General features: G+C 42.1%; 1 protein-coding gene across 3 annotated transcripts in view; it reads left to right on the forward strand.

The window, feature by feature from the left end:
• LOC105495703 (G protein-coupled receptor kinase 3) overlaps positions 1 to 14,838 on the forward strand; it is a 164,137-nt gene that overhangs the window by 119,131 nt on the left and 30,168 nt on the right. For all 3 annotated transcript variants that reach the window (XM_011765430.2, XM_071080302.1, XM_011765431.3), the window contains 4 exons: positions 1,652 to 1,730; positions 3,741 to 3,871; positions 6,387 to 6,481; positions 11,241 to 11,348. In XM_011765430.2, the coding sequence (XP_011763732.1) occupies positions 1,652 to 1,730; positions 3,741 to 3,871; positions 6,387 to 6,481; positions 11,241 to 11,348 (413 nt within the window). The remainder of the gene's footprint in view (positions 1 to 1,651; positions 1,731 to 3,740; positions 3,872 to 6,386; positions 6,482 to 11,240; positions 11,349 to 14,838) is intronic.

Raw genomic sequence — 14,838 nt, forward strand, 5'->3', positions numbered from 1 at the left:
CAGCCATATATGAAAGTTCCATTCACTCTATAGCTTCCCAACACTCAGTATCATCAGTGTTTTTCTTTTTGGCTGTTCTTGTGGGTTTAGTGACAGCATGTTGTAGTTTTAATTTGCGTTACCTTGGAGACATCGAGGTTGAGCATCTGTTCATTAGTTTGGAGGCTATGTGGTATCCTCTTATGTGAAATGCCTATTTTTTGGCCATTTTTCTGGGGGTTGACTGACTTTTTTAAGTTGATTTTTAAAAGTTCTTTATACATTCTAGATATGAGTCCTTTGTGTATTTATGGGTTTCATATATCTTCTCCCATCCTGTGACTTGTCTTTTTACTGTCTTAATGGTATCCTCTGATGAATAGAAGTTCTTAATTTTATTTTAGTCTAATTAACATTTTTATTGTTACTGCCTTTTGTGGCCTAATAAATCTTTACTTACCCTAAGATCATGAAGATATTCTCATTTGTTTTCTTCTGGAAGCTTTATTGTTTTATCTTTTACACTTAGATCTACATCAGCTGGAAATGACTTTAGTGTATGGTGTGAGGCAGGGGTCAAGGTTCATATTTTATTGTACAGATATTCAGTTGCTTCAGCATCACTGATTGAATAGGCCATCCTTTCCCCAGGCCCTGTTGTGTCACCTTAATAGCAATGAAATGGAAAAAGTAATCCATAATAGACCCACACATAAATGGTCACTTGATTTGTCTGTCCTTGGGCTAATACCACACTGTCTAAATTACTGTTGCTTTCTAATAAGTCTTGATATCTGGTCCTGTACGTTTTCTGGCTTTGTTTATATTCGAGAATATTGGAATTTTTCTTGTCTGTTTCCATTTACATATATTTTAGAATCCACCTTGTCAATTTTCATTTCAATTAAGATTACATGGCATCTATAGATTAATATGGAAACACTGAAATCTTTACAATTGAGTTATTCAATCCTTGGTCATGATAATAGTTTTCCACTTTCAAAAGCTAATTTAATTCCATTTTTATTTTCAGTGTTTCAAAACAACACCACAAATAACGTTCCTCCCTCCCCGACCTGTGCTGATTCCATCAACTTCAGAAGCAGAGATTGAAATGGATATTTGAATAGCCAGAACCAAAATGTTGACCAGCAAAAAGCCTGGCAAGATAGTGATAAGTTTCTGTATCTAGCATTTTGAAGAGGATGTAATTAGGATAGAGACGTGATTGAATCCAAGCGAGAAAGGACCTTCAAGGTCATCTGCTCCAATTATTAATGTTGTGTCTCTATGCATTTTATTATGTAACCAGCTCCATTTTACTGTGACTTTAAAAATTACCATGTAGGTGTCGGTGCTCAGTGCATGGGGTAGCAGCTTGGATAATAACCCATGGCATGTATTGTATATTACAAAATGGTGAGAAGAGAGGCTTTTGAAGGTTCTCACCACAAATAAATGATAAATGTGTGAAGTGATGGATACACTAACGACCCTGATTCAATCGTTATACAATATAGATGTATGTCAAAGCATCAAACTGTACACCATAAATATGTACAATTGCAACGTGTCAATTAAAAAATAAAGAAATTTTTAAAATATGTAGCATGGTGTTGGCACTTTCTAGGCAGCTTTTCTCTTCTTATAAACTTTTATGTTTTCACTCTAGGACTGTCCTTTCATTGTATGTATGACCTATGCCTTCCATACCCCAGATAAACTCTGTTTCATCCTGGATCTGATGAACGGTAAGCAAAACTTGGAAAGTCTGACTGCCTTGAAAGACTTTGCCATGATGTTAAATCTTAGCATGCATTAATCTAGGCAGACTAGCAATGTGGGTCTTTCAGGTAATTAGGTTCCCCCTGAAGTTTGAGGAAACGTTTTACCCTTTAATCTTCACTGAAAATTCATTTTTAAATGTTGACTGCAACATCCTTCTCGGCCTCCCAGTCTCTTCCCAAGAAGTTGAATATTCTAGAAAAGATTCTCATAAAATACTTACAGTGAAACTTGATTTTCTGGAATGCAGCTGGCCTAGATCTTTAATTAGCTTATTTCCTGGCCCTCAACTTTTAGGAATGAAATACCTCATAAGAATATAGGCCAAAGATAGAAATGTATTTAAAAACCAACTTTGAAGGACTGACTTTGGGCCAAGTACAGATTTTAGCCCAATCTTCTGCACCTTCTAAATCTGCACTACTGTACATCGATCTTTTAAACTGTGGATGATGATTTTGAAAATGCTGGAAAACGTTTGGCTAGAAAAGGAGCTTTCTGATACTAGAAAGTGTCATGGTATATATCTAAAGTATTTTTAGTAACAAGAACTGAAATAAAGCATACAATTCACAACTCACATGCCTAGTTTTTTTTATTTTAAGTTCATTTGAAGTTTTATTATGTTCCAAGTGTTTGATTTAAAACCAGATCTACCCCAAAGCATGAAGGAATTTCACAGCATAATAACGAGCAAAAGAAGCCAAACCCAGCAGCATCTACCCTAGGTGACCCTGCTTATGTGACTGCCAAAACAGGCAAAACTAATGGATGGGGAGAGAGGGCTGAAGAGTGACCTTTGTGTGAGTGGGACTGGGGGGTAATGTCTTGACTGAAAGGGCATAGTGGTAGGGTAGCTTTTGGGATGCTGGGCATCTTTTCCATCTTGATGTGGTAGTGGTTTTACGGGAATATGTGTATGGAGAGAGAAATATGCTTGTGAAAGCAAGGGTAATAAAGTTGGATACACGCACTCATTTTTATAAATCAATAGAGGCTTCTCCCTTGTGTTATATAAAATCATTCCCTTACCCTGTTGATGGCATTCTCTGTCTCTGTAATTTCAGGCCATCTGATTATTTCCTTTTTTCCAGCATTTTGTTATGAAAAATTTCAAGCAGATAGCAATGTTGAAAGAATTTTCCTGGGGATACCCACCACCTGGATTTTTTATCAGTTAAAATTTTACTGTATTTGCTTTGTCAAATATCTGTCTATATGATCCATTTTTTTTTTTGTTGTTGTTGTTGTTGTTGTTGTTGTTGTTGTTGTTGTTGTTTTGAGACGGAGTCTCTCTCACCCAGTCTGGAGTGCAGTGGTGCGATCTCAGCTCACTGCAATCTCTGCCTTTCAGGTTCAAGTGATTCTCCTGCCTCAGCCTCCCGAGTAGCAGGGATTACAGGTGTGTGCCACCACGCCTGGCTAATTTTTGTATTTTTAGTAGAGACGATTTCACCATGTTGACCAGGCTGGTCTCGAACTCCTGACCTCAAGTGATCCACCCACCTCAGCCTCCCAAAGTGCTGGGATTACAGACATGAGCCACTGTGCCCAGCCTAGTTTTTGTTGTTGTTGTTGTTGTTGTTGTTTTTTGTGTATCCATAGAGCCATTTGCTAAGCTGTGTCTGTTGGATCACTCCATGGGTTGATTCATTTACTAGGATTTAAGTAATCAAAGCAGGTTTGCTGGTCCCATCTTGTGATAGTGGAACTAGGAGCTGAGCTGCCAGTCTGAAAATGGTGGCTTGGTTTTGCTGTCTTGTCCCTCCTGTCATTGCATTTAAATCTTCTCAATGTTTAAGTTTTCTCTATAACGTTTAAGTTGTTGCTAAACTACAGGAATGAAAGATAGGTATATAGACAAAGCAGAAGCATAGTTTCCCTTTTTCTACGGAGTCCTGATTATTTAGGATGAGAATGATTTTTGTGTCCTTTAAATTAATATGCTTTGAATTAAATTCTGAATCTGATTCCAGGGGGCGATTTGCACTATCACCTTTCACAACACGGTGTGTTCTCTGAGAAGGAGATGCGGTTTTATGCCACTGAAATCATTCTGGGTCTGGAACACATGCACAATCGGTTTGTTGTCTACAGAGATTTGAAGGTGAGGACGGTTGACGGACTCATTCTGCATAGTAGGTATTGTGTGAATGGTCCTCTAGAAGTCCCCTTCTATTTCACAGAGTCCTGTCATTTTCCTCATAGCCCTCGTCTCAGCCCTGATAAAGTCATTAGCTATATGACATTTTATCTCCTCTAGACCAGACTCTGCAGGGACGGAGCACATGTCTGTGTCTGTCATTATTATAACGCTGGTGCCTACTACAGTGCCTGCTGCAGCACATATACTAAGCCAAACATTTTCGTTGATCAGTTAATGAAAAGCAGTTTAGGCCAGGCATGGTAGCTCATGCCTATAATCCCAGCACTTTGGGAGGCCAAGGAGGGTGGATCATAAGGTCAGGAGATCGAGACCATCCTGGCTAACACGGTGAAACCCCATCTCTGCTCAGAATACAAAAAATTAGCCGGGTGTGGTGGCAGGCACCTGTAGTCCCAGCTACTTGGGAGGCTGAGGCAGGAGAATTGCATGAACCTGGGAGGTGGAGCTTGCAATGAGCCGAGATTGTGTCACTGCACTCCAGCCTGGGCGACAGAGGGAGACTCCATCTCAAAAAAAAAAAAAAAAGAAAAGCAGTTTAGGAGCCCTTTTGGTGTCACACATTTCATAATTATAATTCAGTTAATGTTCACTAAGCAACTGATTTGGTCGTGGCTCTGTAAAGGTGGACATGTACAATGATGAATAAGCAAAGAACATATATTTTATGGGGCTTAGAAGCTGGTGAGCTAAGACATAGAATGGCTGAGTCATAACTCCTCCAAGGCAAGGTCTATCAGTGAATAGTGGATTGCCGACCAGCCTGCGGAATTTCTCCCAAAGGCCACCCTCAGAGCTTTACGTTGTTTTGAGATTGTCTTAAAAATCACTGATAGAGTTTTAGATCCTTGAACTGTGTAACCTCCAACTGCTGTGCCCAGGTTTCTGTTCTTGTCCTCTGTAAGAGCTCACTCGCCTTGAAAGCAATGATATAGGAGTATTCTGAGTTTTTCCATTCCAGAACGTGGTGCTTGGTCCTGGGTTTTACACGTGGGAGGGAGATAGAAGCTGGCTCAGGACGTCCATGGTGACACTCACCTAGTTGTATGGCCAACAGCCTGCAGGCAGGCATGGAGAGAAAGGAACCTTGACAAATTAATGATTGCGCAAACATAGAAATGCGTAAATAGTAATAAGAAAAATGATGGGACCGACAATTTCCCAATAGGCAAGAAGATTCCGGGAGAATGTGTTTGCCTCTCTTTTCAGATGCCTTCTTGAATGAACCCACAGTGGCCAACTGAAATGTACAGATTATGTTCCTTCCTCTAGGGAGCTGAGATGCCGTGATTAGCTTTTGAAGATTACTTTCGAAGATATTATAAAAATTGTATTTTATTTCCAAGAATGTTATTTTTTTTTACAAAATACTTTGTGAATTTTAAACCTTTCTGTAAGGTTACAGAATTATTATTACTCCCTTAGTTTTCCTATAAGCATAAAGAAGAAAAATGTATTTTTATTGAATTAGAAATAGCTAGACAATAGTTGGCCCTTGACATTTTATTTCCTTATGCGAGCTTTGCAGAAGAACAAAACACATGCTGAAGGCCCATGAAGCGCTATTCCAATACATTCTAATTTAAATCAATAACTGGTTTCTAATCATCTTTATGCTTTATTTTTATTTTCTAAGCTATTTGGAAGGCAGTGGTATTATTTAATTTCTATTCAAACTTAATTCTAGTCACTCATGATTATTCATGCTTCAGTTTTATAATAGCATGCCATTTATTTTTATTTCAAGCAAAACAGTAGTTGATCGCCAGCAGAAAAATATTAAGATGCCTATAATTCAATGTATATCAGAGAGACTAGATTTGTTGTTCATGATTATGATGACTAAATCTAATCTTCATGGATACATTTTATCAGAGTTGTGGTCACAATTATATTTGGTCATTTGGTAGGGCCCTACGTTAATGATGTACTAATAAGCAGAAATGACATTTATTGGGATTAGTGTGGCACTATGGAATATTTTGATTGCTTAGGTCAGTGTTGATACATTCTTGGAAGCTTCCTCTCTGTCCTGTGCTTCATGGCTTTACTCTTAGAAATCCTTGTGGTTCTCAGAAGCCCGGAAGCTGGTGTATTCACCTCCTGCCCTTGAGAGGCACCCTGTCCTTTCTGCGCAGCGGTCCTTGGTACGGGGAAAAGGAAATGCTTTTAACGCCGATGAACTGTGGTCCCGACATTCCTGTGTTACCTGCCCCATGTTTCATTTTCTAATGAGTAGAATCCTCCGCCTCTATCGTTACCACTTTTCTGCCGAAGTTAAAATGAAAAATATTATTCTCAGTATCATGCCCTACTTCGATGTGATGGGATCAAGCTGTAATTTGTGTTTAGGAAGAAGCTATGATAAAATAGTAAGATATCAAGCATCCGCACTCAAAGTTCTCAAAGCCTCCATGGCATTTGGGGCACTCTTAAAGATCATTCTCTTTCTGTTTAGCCAGCAAATATCCTCTTGGATGAACACGGACACGCAAGGATCTCCGATCTTGGTCTTGCCTGTGATTTTTCCAAAAAGAAGCCTCATGCGAGCGTGTAAGTAATGCGTCAACTTCGGTTCACCATCGTTTCTCTCATGCCCCTTCAAAGGCGTGGCCATTTGTCACCGCCAGTGGTGATTTTCAGTATGTCGGGAAGATCCAACATCACAGGTTGTGGGAAAGGAGATAAGAACGGGGAGCCTTCCTCCCTGTCTGCGGAGAGCAGGAATTAACCCACAGTGGAGTTGAACCTGCTCAGGGACCAGGGTGGCCTCTAAGAAACAATCAGGACCTCAGCAAGAAACCAGAATCCATGCTGCCCGTGTGACCCTAAAAGTCAGTCAGTTACTTAGTCTGTTAGTAATCGAAGTAATAAACCCCTCAAAGCTGTCCTAAGGATAAGTGAAAGAGACTGTGTCTGGAAAGGCACCGAGGCAGCTGCGTGGATGTGGTCAAGGGAGGTCCTCGAGGGAGGTCCTCGGAGCCAAGTTTCTGTCTTCATCTACTTTTCCTTCTTTTTCAAAAAGGCTTTACTTCCTTTTTTTCCCTGAAGAGAAATTAGAAATATTTCCCTCTCTCTTTTTTAATTGAAGAAACAAATCATCTGCTTGCAGTTTAGACTTTCACTGCAGGTCATATTGTTAGACTTGGGTCTTGCACCAGGTCCTCTACGTGATCACCCGGAGGGAACTCTTGAGGCCACAGCCCTCAGCCAGCACCTGACACCTCCGGGACACCGGACTGCTTCTGGGTGTGGCCCTGCTTGATCAGTGCAAACTGGCCCTGAACCGAGGACTTCTCTCTGTACTCAGAGTTGTTAAAAAGACAGCAGGACTGGGACAGTTTCAGCTCTGCAGAAACACCATGGAACATGCACTGGTTTTCATTTCTGTTTCTTTGGTAGGCGATGATCTGGGTGGAAAGTATGAACACATGTACAGTTTGTGGAAAAGCAGGCAACTTTTGCTTTATTTTGTCTTTTTAAATGTCTCCTCCTTAGCACTGAATCTTTTAAAATTACATCTTAAGCTAACATTCATCTCTGTGTTGAATGGTCTTGAAAAAAACTCCCAGTGGTCTCATTTCATGCATCTGTGCAGAAAATAAACCACAGATCCTTCTCTTTGTGTAACTAGAAGTGGTTCTGAACTGCAATACTTTATGAAGGACTGCATTAAATCAGAATTGCCTTTTAAAGCTCTGATCAAATGTTAATAGTGAATAGCACTGTTTCTGTAAACATATTTCCGTTTTTCTACGGAATCTGGGATGTGGTGATAAAAGCATTAGCATTTTGCTAGCACTTTACAATTATTAGACCAGAACCTGTGGTCGTATAAGCTTCTCTCAGGGAGTTCATCAGATTCTTTTAAGAGAGTCATTTGAATTTTTAATGCCACAGCTATTTGGTATGCTAATTTTTTTGGTTAGTATAGTCATAACTAAATATGAATCCAAGGGTTCATAAGAAATACTCTTCCAGAGGAATTAACTTTCAGATATGGGGTTATTTCCTAGCAGGACCTAGTGCACTTTTTGCTATAATTCACATATCAGCTGTGAATGGTGGGCTGGTCTTTTGCCTGCTCTGGAAAGCACAATATTTGAAAAGCATCTGTAAAGAGGTAGGACTGAGAAGGTGGGTTTCCATGTTTAAATAATGATCAGGAGGCCACTACTTTAAAAAGGTAAACATACAATACAATTTTATCTTTTTTATTTTTTTGAGACAGGGTCTTGCTCTGTTTCCAAGACCGGAGTACAGGGACGTGATCATGGCTCACTGCAGCCTCCCTCTCCCGGGCTCAAGTGATTCTCCCACCTCAGCCTCCCAGGTAGCTGGGACCACAGTCATGTGCCCCTACATTCAGCTAATGTAAAAAAATATATTTTTATAAAGACAGGGTCTCCCTGTATTACCCAATCTGGTCTCCAACTCCCGGACTCAAGCAACCCTCCCACTTTGGCCTCCCAAAGTGCTGGGATTACAGGTGTGAGCCACCATGCCCTGTCAAAATCCTGTACTTTTAAGTAAAGGAGGCATTTTGTGGCTAGGAAAAAAGACTCTGGAGCCAACAGATCTGGGTTTGGGTTCCTCTTCCTGGTTGTGTAAGCCTCATTTTTCCCTTCTGTGAGGAAGAGAGGACAATGATACTTATCTCCTGTGATAGTTGTGAGGGTTAAGTTAATGAAATAATTCAGCGAGTCTTTAACATTTGCTGCGTGCCAGCTGCTGGCGATGCCACTGTGAGACAGAGCTGACCCCTGACCTCCTGGAAGGAGCAGCCCTGAGAACTGTCCCCGAAGTGACCAGCATATGGAGTGGTGGCGGTACCAGCAGCATTCACTTTGTCTGAATATCCAGCTGTCCCAGTCGTGCATGTGTCATCCTCGTGGAAACCCCATAAATTATAGATGTCGCTATCCAATTTTTGTGGTATGGAACTTGAGGTTCAGAGAAATCAAGTAACTTGAACCAGGTCACATGGCTGGTATGCCATGGGGCTGGAATTATAATCCAGTTCTGTCTGATTCCAAAGCCTGTACACTGTGTGGATGAACTCCCTGAGGCTTTGGCATGATCTATTTAGTACAAGACTGAAGATTTTAAGCCACAATTTCACCCTGAACTTGGTTTATCAGATCTTTTCAAAGCTGTAGATGTGATTCTTAGACTTCATCTCGCGGCCGGCCCATCTCCAAAGTAGTATTGTAGTTGAGGTTTTTGATTTGAGCTTAGACTTAGTCCATTTAACGAAAGAATCGCAAATTATTGTAAACTAGAAGTTAACTGTGAAGTAGCCATGAAAAATCACAGGAGAACTTCTGGAGCTGAGCAGATTGTCAGTGACTAATTTGAGTACTAGCTTATTTTATCTAAGAACACAAAGCTGTGTCTCATGTCACAGTGTCTTAAAACGTCCAAGTGTTCGTTCAGTATTAATAGTAGTACAGATCTTTAGTGGAATGCGTCAGGAAGCATTAGCAGCTGGCCCAGAGGCAGAATCAGAAAACCTCAGCGGCAGGCAGTCCAAGGTTGAGTTTTCGTTGCATCTGGTATAAGCATTGGGGACTGGTCTGCATTCATTTCTTATTTATCCCGTAGATATCTATTGTATATATCTTTCCATTCCAGAACTGTGACTTGATCCTGATAAAGTACAGATTACAAGGTCACCAGAAAGGACTTTCCAGGCAACCCTGAAATTAAACCTTCCCGGAAAGTGGCTTGGATGCCCCTCATAGAAATCTCCAGTGCTCTCATGGCGTGGCCTGATGGCCTTACACCGTCCGACTTTAGGTTCGGGCTGATTGAGCTTTCCAGAATGCTGGATTTGCCCTGATGGACCAACGCCCGTCTTCACTATTTGATAAAACTCTCAAATACACCTCTTAGACAGAGAGTACTGGACCCAGTGATGACCCAGCCTCATTAGTGATCCAGGATCATTTATTCTGAGTAGATTCTCACTGTTGCTGAGCATAAGCAAGTTAAAAATTCTTTTTTTTTTTTTTTTTTGAGATGGAGTTTCACCCTCGTCACCCAGGCTAGAGTGCAATGGCACGATCTCGGCTCACCACAACCTCTGCCTCCCAAGTTAAGTGATTCTCCTGCCTCAACCTCCCGAGTAACTGGGATTACAGGCATGCGCCACCATGCCTGGCTAATTTTGTGTTTTTAGTAGAGACAGGGTTTCTCCATGTTGGTCAGGCTGGTCTCAAACTCCCGACCTCAGGTGATCCGCCTGCCTTGGCCTCCCAAAGTGCTGGGATTAGAGGCATGAGCCACCGCACAGGGCCTAAAAATTCTTACACTACGATAAGCACAGAGATGCAGATCCCCAACATGAATCCAGTTGCTGCTGTATGTGAGCCCATGATGTATGTGCAGTGCTCACAACAACCCTGCGTGGTAGAGACGTCGTCTGATTACCCATTTTACTGATGAAGAAAATTAATCGTGGATGAAGAGGTTGTAGGGCATGCAACCTTTTGCCAGAGCCCCTTCAGGCTGCATCTTGGAAAGTTCCCCACCGGCTGCCTCGCGTGCTTCCTGCTGCAGCCGGGCGAGCTCAGTCCTTCAAGGAGGGGTGGAGAGTGCTAGAGCGGGAAGGGCTTTCGAGTTGCAGATGGTGCAGATTATATATAAAATGGTTGTCCTCTCAAGTGATTTTTCTCAACTTCCTGAAAATCATCTTCACATTTGCTTAGTGCTGAGTCCTTTGACCTTCTGCAGCTTTTGAAACCTGACACGTGATTTCGCCATCTTATGTACAACTGGGCTCATGTTCCTCCTTCTTCCCCATCCCCCTAGGGTCTGTTGCTGACCATGACCAAGCCGATGCCCCTGCGAGCTCAGGTCCTCAGCACAATTGGCAACACCACACAGAGGTGGATGTCTCCATGCCTTCGAGGTCCACAGCACCTCCGTGTGGTCGCCTGTTCATTGTCCGTTCTCTCTGCCCTTTCCCTGACTCTCCTGACCCCACGCACCTCCACACAAGAGCTCCTGAAACAGCAGGAGAACCTTTGCTCTTCATAGCTGGAGTAGAGAAGGACTGATGAGAGCCCGAACTTGCATTTTACATGTTTATTTCATATGCTTATTTATGTTAATTCATATATGAGCGAAGGCAGAAAAGAGCGTTTTCCCATTGGATGTTCAGTGCGTTGCGTTTGCAGTGAAGCACCACTGTCCCCTCTCCTTTGTTTACAGTCACTGCCGTCTAACGAATGACACCTGGACCTTGGGGTGCTGTGAGTGTTTTCTGAAGTGCGCATGCTCTGATAACTGTATCCTTCCTTCTCCCTAGTGGCACCCATGGGTACATGGCTCCCGAGGTGCTCCAGAAGGGGACGGCCTATGACAGCAGTGCCGACTGGTTCTCCCTGGGCTGCATGCTTTTCAAACTTCTGAGAGGGTGAGTGGAAACGCATCCTTCTAATGCTGTCCTCATGGCAGCAGGAGCTTGGATGAAAGCTGAGGATATGTAGAAATGACTAGATGCTAATGTTATTTTAAATCACACAGTGATCTTTAAGCCACGTGCTAATCTGGAAGACTGTGTCTTAGAAGAGTGAAAGCTGCTTCCCGATAAGCTGCTAGATAAAAGCTTATGGCTTCGTATTTTTATTCTATACCATGTAGGAAATCAGAATTCTTTTAAACCTAAAATTAGACTGCTTTGAATTTTTTTCTGTGATAAGCCACATTGTAGGAATAAGTATTGTTTTGAAATGTAGATAATTTAAAAAGGTAGAATAATTTTTTCCCTAGAAATTAATTATTCATCATTTTGAGCGTTTACAGAATTTTGAGTTACAAAAAAAGGATGAAAACCCAAAGTAAACCTATTTTATTTTATTTGTTTTTGTTTTGTTTTGTTTTTAGACAAGGTCTTTCTCTGTTGCCCGGCTGCAGTGCAGTGACACAAACATGGCTCACTGTAGCCTCGACCTCATAGGCTCAAGCAATCCTTCCACCTCAGCCTCAGTCTCCTGAGTAGCTGGGACTACAGACACGCACCACCACACCTGGCTAATTTTTAAATTTTTTTAGAGATAAGGTCTTGCCATGTTGCCCAGGCTGGTCTCGAACTCCTGGCCTCAAGCCATCCTCCCACCTCAGCCTCCCAAAGTGCTGGGATTAAAGGCATAAGCCACCACACCTAGCCGGTAAACCCATTTTAAAAAGCTTGCATTTATTGGGGAAAATGCTGAAATTAATTTGTCTTTTAAAGCTAGTAGTATACTTGGCCCTTGTTCTGAACTACCAAAGATGATGAAATAAAGTAGAAAAGATTATGAGAGGAAAGTACTCTCAAAATATGTTCTCATGTTAAACACTTAACAATTATGTTAATGTTTCCATTAATTCTAAGACTTTTAGCCAATTTTAATGGAAAGCTTCAATTAAATTTTTTTTATTCAGACTCATAAAGCATTTTACATTAAAATTTCCTAGTTAATGATTTTCCTGTTAATATTTTCATATGAACACAGTCCTGATAGTTTGCTAAATGTTGCACCTTTCCATCGGAGAGCCTAAGTGAGCACCACTGCATTTTATTACATTTAGCACATCCTGGAGAGAGGCTGAATTCCACATTCCCCCAAAACTAGGTTCTGAGCACCCTCTGTTTTGTCAAGACTCTGATAATCCAGTTGTTCTCTGCTTTGCATTCACTTGTGATCTAAAATTGTATTATTGCTTAGAAAGTCGGGTTCTGTTATTCCTTAATTGAATTATTGTATTTGTGGAGCCTGGATGGCTTTAATTCATGTCATCAGACTAGCTGACCTAATTAGAGAGTTTATCTAAGCAAACCAGAGAAAGCCATTTCCCCTCTGAGATGCTGTTCTCCCCAGTGGAGTCGCTTCTATGCATATGGAGTGCATGAAGACACCCAGGAGGTCTTTATTTTGGATCTCTGCTGGAGATGTGGTTGGAGACAGACAGCCCCTACCTACAGAATTTGGAGATGATTAAAAAAAAAAAAAAAAAAAACTCTATGTAACAGCTGAACTGTTGAATGCAAAAATCAGCAGTAAAATCGGACAATCCCAGAAGCCTTGTATCTAGGACTTTGTGTACTTCTCTGTTTTGTGACTCTAGCTGTTCAAATGTCTGTGCATATAGGCTGGAGAGGATGTGGTGTCACACTACTTCACTTTTTAAAAGACTGGAGGGTTTTGTTCAATAACTCTGTCTGCTCCAACAGTGTGGTTTGTGGCTAATAAAATGAATTCAGTCTCATTTCGCTCTGATTCAGCTTTGGTGTACTGAACTGCAAGATATCAACTCCTTTGCGAAATCCTCTACTGGTCTTGATGGAAGCATTATGGTCAGTGGGGCTCCTGCTGAAAAGAGTCTTGACGGACAAGAAGACGTCCTGAGGATGGCTGTGAGGATGGGATGGATGGATGAGATGAATGGAGAGTGGTAAAATAGCTAGAAATGATGGCTTCTGTGGAAAGACTGAAAGAGCTGAGTGCAGAACTTAGGGGAGCGTATGGTTGACTCCAGCTGCCGGAAGGCCGTCTTGTTGAAGGGATCCTATGCATACTGTGTAACTCCAGAGGGATGCATTTTGAGGAGAAAAAAGATTGCAGTTTGATACAAGAATCTCCAGTCATTTGAGCTACCCAATGAAGGAGGGTTCTGCCTCATGGATAGCAGGCTCCTTGTCACTGTCTGGTGACCATTGATTGATCCTGAAGTGGAAGGAATCTTTCCAGTGTGTGATAGATAGGATTAGATGAATCTCCTCCACTAGGATTTATTATCTCATGCCATTCCTCCTATTGTTTATTCAGAAGTCACTCACAGATAGGATATAGCACTGAAGCCAAAAAGCAGGAAACATTTTTGACTTAAGTGATTGAAATTAAATGTGATAAGCATTTATTGAGTACCTGTAATATACAAGAGACTGTGCTTGATGCTGTGGGGAAAGGAAAGGGGTAAGGAAGGAAAAAAGGAGGAAAGAGGGAGGAAGGGAGGAAGGAGAGGGAGGGAGGAGGGAAGGTGAAAGGGAAGGAGGAAGGAAGGTGAAAGGGAGGAAGGAGAGGGAGGAAGGAAGGAAGAAGGGAGAGAGGAAGAGAGGGAGGGAGGGAGAAAGGGAGGGAAGGAAAGAGGGAGGGAGAAAGGGAGGGAAGGAAAGAGGAAGGAGGAAGAGGGAAGAGAGGGAGAAAAGGGAAGGAAGGAAGGAAGGGAGGGGGGGAGGGAGAGAGGGAAAGAATGAAAGAAGAAGGGAAAGAAGGAAGGAAGAAAGCCGACCAGCCAGGAAGAGAGACACACAAAATCCGTGAGGGACAGGCAGTCCAGGAGAGTAGCTATTGATACACACACCGTATCAGGAGCTGGCCGAGCTGTGCTGACTTCAACAGGAGTGATGTGCTGGGAGCACAGACATGGGAGAAGCAGTTCTAACCTGGAAGTGTTGGGTTGACCTCATGTGGGAGATGGTCTGTGGGGTAGATTTTGAAGATAGGTAGGATGACAATACAGAGCCTGGAAGCAGGGAAAATATCAGCTTTCTATGTTTCTCAAGAGGGAAGAAGTGCTGCAGGAGAAGGCTCAGATGGTTGGGTCAGCACTGGGAGGACCTCGGATGCAGTGCTGGGAAGTTTGACCTTTATCCTCCAGGCCCCGAGGCTGAAAGCTTTTCAGTGGAGCAGCGGCAGGGTTGGATGGCTTTTCAGTAAGATTATTCTGGAAGCAGCCTGGAGCAATGGAGGGACTGAGACAGGGTGCCGGCAGAAGAATGTGAGCAAAAGGCAGTGAGCTTGCACAGCAGCCCTGGAACCTGACAGGAGCAGATGACACGGCGATATTGCAGAGTTAGCATCCGTAATGCTTCAGTGTTTTCGTGGGGTGTGTGTTGTTGTTGTTTTTTTTTTAATAGATGG

This window comes from Macaca nemestrina, chromosome 15 (genome assembly GCF_043159975.1).
Source record: "Macaca nemestrina isolate mMacNem1 chromosome 15, mMacNem.hap1, whole genome shotgun sequence".
In the NCBI taxonomy this organism is placed as follows: domain Eukaryota; kingdom Metazoa; phylum Chordata; class Mammalia; order Primates; family Cercopithecidae; genus Macaca; species Macaca nemestrina.